This window comes from Telmatherina bonti (assembly GCF_933228915.1).
Source record: "Telmatherina bonti genome assembly, chromosome: 10".
Lineage (NCBI taxonomy): Eukaryota > Metazoa > Chordata > Actinopteri > Atheriniformes > Telmatherinidae > Telmatherina > Telmatherina bonti.
The window spans coordinates 32,219,865-32,232,099 of NC_136628.1; the positions used below are offsets into that span (position 1 = coordinate 32,219,865).

General features: G+C 38.0%; 2 protein-coding genes across 2 annotated transcripts in view; one reads left to right on the top strand and one right to left on the bottom strand.

Annotated features, from left to right (window-relative positions):
* The window catches only part of micu2 (mitochondrial calcium uptake 2), a gene marked incomplete at its 5' end in the record, with an annotated part of 16,049 nt that extends 8,932 nt beyond the window's left edge, over positions 1–7,117 (top strand). The window contains 4 exons of the mRNA XM_079247250.1: positions 4,641–4,812; positions 5,615–5,723; positions 5,813–5,970; positions 6,043–7,117. Of these exons, the coding sequence (XP_079103376.1) occupies positions 4,641–4,812; positions 5,615–5,723; positions 5,813–5,970; positions 6,043–6,144 (541 nt within the window). The 3' untranslated portion in view covers positions 6,145–7,117. The remainder of the gene's footprint in view (positions 1–4,640; positions 4,813–5,614; positions 5,724–5,812; positions 5,971–6,042) is intronic.
* A 561-nt stretch (positions 7,118–7,678) lies between these two features.
* On the bottom strand, positions 7,679–12,043 carry LOC306761746 (interferon regulatory factor 2-binding protein 1-like). The gene is made up of 2 exons (XM_079248023.1): positions 10,029–12,043; positions 7,679–8,470 (listed from the first exon to the last, which is right to left on the bottom strand). The coding sequence occupies exon 1, from the start codon at positions 11,836–11,838 to the stop codon at positions 10,054–10,056; it is 1,785 nt and encodes a 594-aa protein (XP_079104149.1). The 5' UTR covers positions 11,839–12,043; the 3' UTR covers positions 7,679–8,470; positions 10,029–10,053.
* Between the last annotated feature and the right edge of the window lie 192 nt (positions 12,044–12,235).

The following is a 12,235-nucleotide window of genomic DNA, read 5'->3' on the forward strand; positions in this document are numbered from 1 at the left end:
TTTTGACAGACTGCTTTGACATTTTTTGGCTAATACTTTTACTATGACATTTTTCGGCACATACTATACTATGAAAGTATTTAACATATCATACTATGACATTTTTTGCACATGCTATACTATTACATTTTTGACATACTATACTACTACATTATTTAACATACTTTAAAGTGACATTTTTGACAAATACTTTACTATGATATTTTGCTGGCACATACTATACTATGACATTTTTTGACATACTATACTATGTCATTATTTAACATACTTTACAGGGACATTTTTTGACAAATACTTGATGACGACATTTTTCTGGCACATACTATACTATGACATTTTTTGACATACTAAACTATGACATTATTAAACATACTTTACAGTTACATTTTTTGACAAATACTTTACTATGACATTTGTTTGGCACATACTATACTATGGAATTTTTAGACATACTATACTATGAAATTTTTTGCACATGCTATACTATGACATTTTTTTACTACTATACTATTACATTATTTAACATACTTTACAGTGACATTTTTGACATACTTGACGACAACATTTGTCTGGCACATACTATACTATGGAATTTTTAGACATACCATACTATGAAATTTTTTGCACATGCTATACTATGACATTTTTTTACTACTATACTATTACATTATTTAACATACTTTACAGTGACATTTTTGACAAATACTTTACTTTGACATTTTTCTGGCACATACTATACTATGACATTTTTTGACATACTAAACTATGACATTATTAAACATACTTTACAGTTACATTTTTTGACATACTATACTATGACATTTTTTGGACATACTATACTGTGACATTTTTTTTACACAGACTACAGTGACATTTTTTTGACATACTATACTATGACATTTTTTGACATACTTTACAGTGACATTTTTGACAAATACTATACTCTGACATTTTATTGCACATACTATACTATTAAATTTTTTGACATACTATACAGTGACCTTTTTTGAAATACTATACTATGACATTTTTTCACATACTATACTATGAAATTTTTTTAACATACTATACTATGACATTTTTTTCAAATACTATACTATGACATTTTTGATATACTATACTATGACATTTAACATACTTTACAGTGACATTTTTTGCACATACTATACTGTGACATATTTTGACACAGACTACTTTATAGTAACATTTTTTTTTCACATACTTTACTATGACATTTTCTGGCACATACTATACTATGAAAGTATTTAACGTACTTTACTGTGACATATAAGACACAGACTACTTTGACATTTTTGACTAATACTTTTACTATCACATTTTTCTCGCACATACTATATTATGAAAGTATTTAACATACTTTACAGTGACATTTTTTGCACATACTATACTGTGACATTTTATGACAGACTACTTTAGAGTGACATTTTTTGACTAATACTTTTACTATGACATTTGTTTGGCACATACTATACTATGGAATTTTTAGACATACTATACTATGAAATTTTTTGCACATGCTATACTATGACATTTTTTTACTACTATACTATTACATTATTTAACATACTTTACAGTGACATTTTTGACAAATACTTTACTTTGACATTTTTCTGGCACATACTATACTATGACATTTTTTGACATACTAAACTATGACATTATTAAACATACTTTACAGTTACATTTTTTGACATACTATACTATGACATTTTTTTGCACATACTATACAATGACATTTTTGACATACTATACTATGACATTTTTTGGACATACTATACTGTGACATTTTTTTTACACAGACTACAGTGACATTTTTTTGACATACTATACTATGACATTTTTTGACATACTTTACAGTGACATTTTTGACAAATACTATACTCTGACATTTTATTGCACATACTATACTATTAAATTTTTTGACATACTATACAGTGACCTTTTTTGAAATACTATACAATGACATTTTTTCACATACTATACTATGAAATTTTTTTAACATACTATACTATGACATTTTTTTCAAATACTATACTATGACATTTTTGATATACTATACTATGACATTTAACATACTTTACAGTGACATTTTTTGCACATACTATACTGTGACATATTTTGACACAGACTACTTTATAGTAACATTTTTTTTTCACATACTTTACTATGACATTTTCTGGCACATACTATACTATGAAAGTATTTAACGTACTTTACTGTGACATATAAGACACAGACTACTTTGACATTTTTGACTAATACTTTTACTATCACATTTTTCTCGCACATACTATATTATGAAAGTATTTAACATACTTTACAGTGACATTTTTTGCACATACTATACTGTGACATTTTATGACACAGACTACTTTAGAGTGACATTTTTTGACTAATACTTTTACTATGACATTTTTCTGGCACATACTATACTATGAAAGTATTTAACATACTTTACTGTGACATATAAGACACAGACTACTTTGACATTTTTGACTAATACTTTAACTATGTCATTTTTCTGGCACATACTATACTATGACATCATTAAACATAATTTACAGTGACATTTTTTGACTAATACTTTTACTATGACATTTTTCTGGCACATACTATACTATGAAAGTATTTAACATACTTTACTGTGACATTTTTTGACTAATACTTTTACTATGACATTTTTCTGGCACATACTATACTATACTATGATACTATACTATTACATTATTCAACATATTATACTAAGACATTTTTTAACATACTTTACTATGACATTTTTTACATACTATACTATGGCATTATTTATATTAGCCTATATTTATTCTTCTTTTTAGTTAATTTGATTTATTTATATATTCTATATATTTATTTTCACATTAGTATCGATTTCATTATTTTTTAAAGGATTTTACTTTAGTGTAGTTACCACTCATTGGGGTCCTCTTCACCGAGGGCTGCCCCTGCTCTGACTGCATGGGTGTTGCTGTGGGGGCTATCCCTGTCTGGTGGGTTGGGATCCAGCGCTGCAGCCTTACAGTTGTGGCATGGGTCCTGTCTGCCCGGACCCGGGTGGCCCCCATGGTGATGGCCTGGGTGGTTGTTGGTGGGAGTAGCCCTTTGTGTAGATGCACCCTGAGAATATTGTTTCCTCATCTGGTACCTGACCATTCATCTTCTTTTTACTGTTATAGGGCTAATAGGGCATGGGTGAGTGTGGGTGGGTGAAAGGGGGCTATGGGTGTATGTGTGTTAGTGTTTTGTCTATTTTGATGTCAATTGTTTTATTATGTAAAGAACTTTGTATTGTTTTTAAGCAAGAAAGGTGCTATACAAATAAAGTTTGATTTGGTTTGATTAACATACTTTACTGACTTTTTTTTTACACATTTTGCTATGAAATTTTTTGACACATACTTTACTATGACATATGGCACCTACTATGACATATTATGACACACACAATTACATATTTCCACACTATATGTTGCCCATATTGTAAAGTGTTACTACATATATATGTACACATACTATACTAAGACATTTTTGACACATACTATACTATGACATTTTTTTTGACAAACACTTTACTATAACCTTTTTTGACACATACTATACTGAAATTTTTTTACACCGACTATACTGACATTTTGACGCATTCTTTGCTTGGTCTGCTGGGGGACTTCAATCACAGTGAGACCTGAAGGTGGGTGATTGGGAGGGACATACTTTACTTTGACACTTTTTTGACACTATACTGTTGTAACATACTTTAACATTTTATACTATGACACTTTTTGACACATACTATACTTTGACATTTTGACATACTTTACTGTGACAGTTTTTGACACATACATTACTATGTCGTGACACATTTTATACTATCACACTTTTCGACACATACTATACTTTGTCATTTTTTGACACATACTGTACTAGGTTGTGATACATCCTACGCTGACATTTTTTGACATATACTATACTATGACATTTTTTAACATACTTTATTACGACTTTTTGACACATATTTTACTGACACTATTTTTACTATATCGTGACACATACTTATAACATTTTGACAGTTTTGAAACATACTAAATTATGACATTTTTTACACATACTATACTATGTTGTGACATATACTGTACTATTACATTTTTTACATATACTATATCATGTTGTGACACATCCTATACCATTACATTTTTTGACAAATACTGTATTATTACATTTTTTTCACATACTATGCTATGACATTTTTTTAAATATACTGTACTATGACATGTTGTGACATAGATTATAGTATTGCATATTCTGATATACTTTGAGAAACTATGAGGAATACTATACTATTACATATTATGACACTTACCAATATCCATACATTCATATATCTATATAAAATATATACATAATATTCCTGTATCCATACATACAGACATACATTTATACATACATATATACATACATACATATATATTCATTTCTATATCTATACCTTATTTCGCCCTTTTGTTTCATTTAAAATATGGACTTAAATCAGTTTTTCCTGACAAACAGTGGTATGACAGTAGGATTTCAGAGCATATTTGTGACAGTAATTGGTGTCTGTCATTCAGGTTCATGGAAGATCTGCAGGCTGAGGTCCAGGAGATGGAGTTCCTGCAGTTCTCCAAAGGTATGGACACCATGAGAAGAGAAGACTTTGCTGAGTGGCTGCTCCACTACACCAATGAAGAAGACAATGAGGTCTACTGGGAAAACATGAGGAAGAAGATCCCTGCTGGTCAGGTACATGGACTCTCCTGCTCCTGTCAGCACGATGGTCTGGGCGGGAAAAAAAAAGTATATAATGATGCAGCAACGTCCAGAATTATTGGATTCTCTGATAGAGACAAACAACTGCTATTATGGATAAAAGTATAAATAAACAAGCTTGAAGTGTTTTGTTTCTGTGTATTATCCATCAACACCAACACAGAAACTGCCTCTGGCACATTTTGACCCAAAAGTATTCAATAAAGCCCACAACCACTAACAAATAGGCTTATAAAGACAATCAAAAAGCTCCTGACTCACTGTTAATATTAAATTATGGTTCAATTTTTTTTAAACTAAGTAAATTCTGCAGTTTAAACCAGTTACAACCAGTTAACCTTTGTTCTGCTGGAAACTGATGTCATCCTACTTTAATAAATAAAGGGAGGCAAACTAGGTTTTGGCAGATAGCTGCATTACTGACCCGAAAGGAGTTCAACACATCTGATTGGTTCAGCCTTATGTCTGTTAAGAGAAGAGCCAATGAGCTGCAGATCAGTGTGTTTCATGGGCTGATGGGCAGAAAAAAAGTTCAGTGATGACCACGTGGATGATTAAAATACTCAGACACAGACATCACCATGAAAGGAGATGGGGTTTAAAGATTTAAGCGGACAAGTCTAGTATGTGTTGTGCCACTCGTCTGCTCAGTTTTTGGAAGCAGTCATAACAATAATTAAAACTGCATGGGTAAGTTCCCAGTATAACTGATGGCCTGCTCTCATTATCAGATTCAATGTGGTCTCATAATAATCCGATATCTTTTCTTTCCCAGAGCATCACGTTTGATGAGTTCAGAGCTTTCTGCCTGTTCACAAATAACCTGGAGGACTTTGCCTTTTCAATGAAGATGGTCACTGAGGCCAACCGTCCTGTGGGACTGGGTAACTCCTCTGCTGGTTAGACCTCATAGCTTTCTCCTTTCACCACATACTTCAGACAACCTCCCTTTGTTTTTTTGTCTTCATTGCAGCCCAGTTCAAGCGAGCCGTGAAGATCACAACGGGCCACGAGCTGTCGGAGAACGTCTTGGACACCGTGTTCAAACTCTTTGACATGGATGGAGACAACTGCCTGAGCCACAAGGAATTCATCGGAGTGATGAACGACAGAGTGCTGCGTGGCCTGAAGGTGAGCCGTGACGACCAAAACGCAGTAGACGTTGGCGACGCTGTGATTTCAGCCTATGCTTCTCGCCTTCAGGTGCAGCCTCAGAACGGCATGTCTGGCTACTGGAAGTGTGTGAAGAAGGAGACCCTGAAGGGAGCTCAGGAGGCCCTGGGACACAGCGGGAGCCCCATCTGAACAACTGCTGTGTTCTGCAACAAATTCATTTAACAAGAGGTGTGAATGTGATCATACATGTAATCACAAGCAAAGAAATCTAGGATTTATACCACTATATTGTGTTCAGATATGTTTACACATCAGCAAATGTGTTTGTTTTTTTGTTTTTTTATATTAGCTTATTGATCTGTGCGTCTGGGTTTGGTGTTTACATTTTTTATCTTCACATGCACTTAAAGAACCAGGCTGCAATTGATTTTCCTCCAGGAAGCAGATTTCTAAACTACCATGGAGGTTAGAAAGCTGTTTTTGAGTGATCCTGGGGCAGAATGCAATAAATATAAATACAGAGGCAGAATTATAAAGCCGTGTTCACAAAACTCACTCTGATTTTTAGCCAAGATGGATGCAAATGCTCCATGAATTTGTCATCAGCACGTTAGGTCACATTTAGGAACAACGGAGCTGAAAATAGAAGCAGTTTTATGAAACTGAAAATGTCATTAGTGAAGCTGACAGGAAGGAAATCGGATTTATTTGGTGGTTTCTGTTCTGGAAATGCAATCAGAACAAAAACTTTAAAGAAAAAAAAAAAAAAAAGCTGTTTGGAAATTAAATGATCTGGTTTTCCACCAGCAGCTTAAAAAGATGCATTTGCTCCAAAACAGAAGACTCAGATGGACGCATGAGTCACGTTTGCTGCTGCAAGGAAGCCAATTACACCATTTAAATACCAGAAAATCACAAGACTTCATCTTTCTAAAAGAAAGAGGGGAAAAAAAAAAAAAAAGGTTCCAAGCTGCATTATTGTTGGTAAAGTATCCCTGATTTTTTTTTTTTTTACTTTCAGTTCATTGAAAGCATCACATGATCAACACAGTGAGCAGCTGCATCACATCTGTCATGATACATACAAGTTCTTTAAAGTTTACTTGCAGATGCGTGAAACTGATCAGGGATACTGGCGCTTTGTGTTGGGAGAACATGTACACTGTGGTTTTTGCTGTGATTTCTGATGTAATCAGATTACTCATGTGGGTGTGTAATCACTGTACGATACTTAGTTTACAAACATGTTAAACTGTGCTTTAAGGGCATAATCAATGCATTTCGTTGGCTTTTTGTGAAATATTTATCAATAAAGTTTTCTTAAAAATACATTTGAAGTCTGAGCGATTTATAGACACGACAGAACTTTAGCAATTAGATGGATGCGGCCGATTCAGCGTCCAACCTGACCTCATTTTGTCTTTTAAGCTTCTTGCGTTTTCTTTGCCGACTCAGCAACGTTGCGTTTTCAAGCGTGAAGGGAAACTCTGCTGCGACGTCACGTAGCATCCCAGATGTTAGTAGTATAGAGCGGTTTCTCAGCCTCAGGACGCTGCTGGGTATCCACCACTCTAGAAATACACACGATAGATGTCACTGTCATCAAACAAGTCCAGGATGCAAGATTTTAAGATCAGAAAGGGATGCAATGCGTGTTTTAAATGAACAGTAAAGCCGCTCCAACTATTCAGTTATTTATTGTAGAACTGACCTGTTAGGATCACATAAGTATGTGGGTTAACCACTGAAGATCGTGGTGCTAATTATACCATACATATAGGTCAAAAAGTAAATAGACAAAACAAGCTTACATTTGTGATAAGTGGACTAATTAGTGACTGATGCCAAGGTTATCAGTGAATACACAGCTACAATACAATAAAATTACAATGAGCATGAAGCCATCTTTGGTCTTCTCATCACTATAAACAAATACATAGAAATTTGTATTGTATCAAAAATAGAAATTACATAGTCATGTTGAAAGTAAATTCACATTTTTGACATACAACAGAAGGAGAATACCTAAGAGACATACTGTAGGGTTACATTTTTCACTCCTTGGCATTAAGGACCAAATGGTTGTTTTGTTTTTTTTTTGTTTAAACATTCGTTTTTCCAAAGAATTGCATGATTTTTGTCTGGTTATCAATCAATACCGCTGTCTCACTAGAGGAAAATGCAACATTAATACAAAAAAACATAAGACAAATCAGATTGTCAAACAAACAAACGTGTGCTTTCAATCCCTGGCTTTTTGAAACGAGGCCTCTGCCGCCGTGGACAAAGAGGAGAAGGAGAGGCAAGAGGATCGCAGATGGGTCGGGACTGAACCGAGCCCCCGTCACACAGGTGAGTCCCTCTCCAAACAGGTCATGTCTTTAGTAACTGGTCTTTGTGTAGGTGTCCTCCTGGGCTTCAGTTTCTCTCCTCTGGGAGGCACACAGGACGAAATGCAGCCGAAGTGGACCTCTGCTTGAGATAATAGGGAAGTGCTTTCAGAGTGTTTGATCCACTGTGGAGAGAAAAGAAAACCAACAATGAGCTGCCTTATCTGGAATCAAACCACTGATATTCTGTTGCATCTGGATGTGTTGTTATGGCTTTAGACACTGAAGATGACCAGATTTCATCGACATTATTCCCAAATTCAACCTGGAGGCGGACAATTAATCAGACTGGAGTCAAAACGAGCCGATTCCAGCCATGAAGAGACGAGAAGTCCTGCGACAGATGGTCCGACCCCTGCAGAGTCCTGACCTGACCATCATGGTGGGATTAGAAAACAGGCTGAACCACAACAGAAGTGATGTTCCCACCAAATGATCGTTTTCTCTTTTTGTTCTGTCCTTTGAGGGAAGTCCATTAATTAGAACTAGTTGTTTTGTTTGTTTACATCTCAGAGTTTGTGCACAGGACCGCAGCCTTCCTGTCATATTAGAATCCTTTTAGAAACACTTGTTCAGGTTTAACAGGGAAGGTAAGTCTTTTGTTGTTTTTTTTTAAACCATCAGATAAATACAAGGTATGTTTAAAGGTAAAAGTATTGAGATTCATTTCTGTTCTGAAGATAAAACCTAAATATAAATTCAAAAGGGGAACAGAAATAATACATTTCTACATAATAAAGCGTTTTCTCCTTTAGTTTTACTTTTCCATTTAAACATTTTAAAACTTAGTAAAATAAATAAACTTGTTAAAAATCAGGAAATAAACTGCTTTTTTAATACAGGAAATTAAATTGGCAAATTAAATTCAACATTCAATAATTATACATATACATACATACATGTACTTTATTTAAACTTATTTTTTAAATCTTATTTCTGCATGTATTATTACAGCTTTTTATCCACGCTTATTTGAGCCTTAATATCTAAACAAAAATGTGCAAAACTATTTTGCTTGTCATTTTTCTTGATTTCAATAAGAAAATTCAACACAGTAGCCAGATCATCATTCTGCTGCTATAATGCCCAAGAAGAAAATTAAAAAGATCAATAAAAACTATTTAAAAAAATTATAATGGATTCCTTGTATTTATTTGAAGGAAAAAAAAGATTTTTTAAACAATAAACAACAAATTAAATTCAATTGTGAAGCAAAAATCCGAATAGATTTCCTACTACTAATTTTATTATATATATATATATATATATATATATATATATATATATATATATATATATTTATATTTATGTGTGTGTGTGTGTGTGTGTGTTTGTTTTTTTTATCTGAGATATTTTTAAGTCCCAAAATGAGCAAAATGACCGACATTTAAACCATTTAATCCCTGCTTAATCAGGGTTTTCCACTCTGGTTCTTATCAAATTTCAGATGAACAATGTTGTATAAATGAATTCCAGAACTGAACTGGCAGATATCAGTTCTTTTTATAAAACAGGTTCTGCAGACAAAATCTGGCTTCAGCTGAAGATTATTCTTATCAAACATGAACTTGTTTGTACTTTGAGTCAATTTTAGGTTTGAAACTCTGAAGCTTGTTTGCAGGAGCACTGAGGGAAAGATGCTGCTCTGTGATGTACACACAGCTTCACGTTTCCTCCTCTTACCATTCACCACAGCAGGATGGAGACGTCAAGGATCGCTCTCCTTCTTTACAGTCACGTCTCCATCTCCGGCCAGGATGGTTGAGATCTCTCCCTGCATGAAGGCCCAAGGCACGGTGGATCCAGCCAGGGGGCAGCGCTCTCCGCTGGGGCAGTACACCTCTCCTCCTTGGCCCTGGCTGCGGATGAATCCTCGGGTACAGGGGAAACAGAACTTATGGTGTGGGACGGAGGGACACTGGACGAAGTGTGTGTCCTCCAGACGCTCCCTGCAGAGGGTACAGCAGAGGAGGGCGCCCTGCGTGCTGCTTGTCGATTCACCAGCACTGGTGTTGCTGCCTGGCCCCACAGCGCTCAAACCCTGCCCCATGGTTGCCTGGGAAACCGAGGTGGAGGCGGTGGATGGGCTGCTGCTGGTGGAGCGGCCAGCTGTGGAGGAGTGGGCTGTGGACATGCTGGGACTCTCTCTGGCCATCTGACTGGAGCTCAGGCTGTCTGCGACTCCCATTAGAGCGGAGATGGGGGACGGTTGGCTGTGGAGACGAGGTGGGCCTTCTTGAGGGGCTGCCATGCCAGGGAGGGGGTCGATGCCCGCGTAGGCGCCCCGAGACCAGGGCTCCCTTGTTGAGTGATCAGGCCTCCCTTCGCTCTCTCCATTCTCTGAACCTGGGGAAGCTTTGCGGCGCCTGGTCGTGCCCTTCGCCGGACCGGGGCGTCCAGCAGCTGCCAAAGGCAGCACAGCATCTGGCTGGGGCAGAACCTCAGGGATGGGGGGCTCTTTAAACAGCCGCACACCATCATTCAGCAGCTCAGACAGCCCACGCCAGTCTCCTGTGCCTTGCCTCTTCTCATATTCCACATAACGCAGCCCAGAGTTCACCGCTTTGCCTGCATCTTTGGCCGAATCTCGGAACATCTGCCTGACCAGGTCTGGGATTCCTGAAAAGATGATTCCGGAGCCAGCAGGATACTCCACAAACACCTTCAGCTCTATCTCTGGACTTGTGCTGGCATCAAAAGCCAGAACCCGGCCAATCATGTTATGGTCTTTCCTGAAGCGCACATTAAAGGGGATGCAGCTGCTGAGGGCAACAAGTACATCCCGAACAGCTTTGGGACGACTGGGCCACCCTTCCACCCTGCTCCGAGCCACCTCATTCAGTTCAGCCATCATTTCACTGTTCCTCCACACCGCTGGATCGATGCCCACAAGTGCTGAGGTGCTGGCTCCCACACCCAGAGACACGGCCTGTCTCCTGCCAGCATCACCTATTAAAGGGCCAGCCGAGACTGCAATAGGTGTGGCCCCCGCTCTGGAGCCTGATAACGGGGCCAGGAGCCCATGTGGGGCCGCTACGAGCCCCTGAGCTATCAAGGCATGCGATATGGTGCCGTGGAGACTGGGGACAGCACCGGCCACAGCCCGGCGGGTGTTCGGGCTCTGACGGCTGCCCTCTGACAAAGCCACATCTTCAGCTCTGTGGAGCCCGTTGGGGAGGCGAGAGGACACCCCATATTCACCCCTCCCCCTGTCGACACGCTCGCTGTGCGGCCGCCCCGCCGCCTCTCCGGGCCCGACCGAGCCGGGCTTACCCTGCGGTGGACCCGGAGACCTGCCGTCTAAAACTCCGTGCGTGCTCTTCAGCTGCCGGGCGGTCTCTATGAGGAGCTCTATCCGATCGGCGCCGTCGTAGTTGACACATCCCCGGCACACCGCTTCGCTGAACTCCCACAGCATGGCCCACGGCATCTTGGGCAGATCGCAGAGGTAGCACCACTGCCGTCTGGATGAAGGCTGCGAGGCGGAGGACATGTTGTTTACAGGCCCTCGACCAAACTTTCTGCGGAGGCCTGCGCGCTACGGTCCGCGGTTTTTTTTTTTCTTTTCTTTTTTAAACGATTCTTCAGTCCTCGGACCGCACGCAACAAAAATAAAATTAAAAACTTTGCTTTAAAAGCTACTATTGCTATAAACACTTTAAACTTAGCGACGTCTCCTTTTTCGATTTGTTCGCGTCGGACTGTGTGGAAGGAAGTAAAATGTTATAAGACACCGGAAACACCTACGCTGCACGCGCGCAACGCATGATGGGAAATGTAGTCTCGGCATTCTACGTTTTCCATAGACCAGTGTTTTTCAAACTTTTTGAGCCAAGGCACACTTTTTTCAGTAAAAAAAAAAAAAAAAAAAAAAGTATTAGGGCTACTGA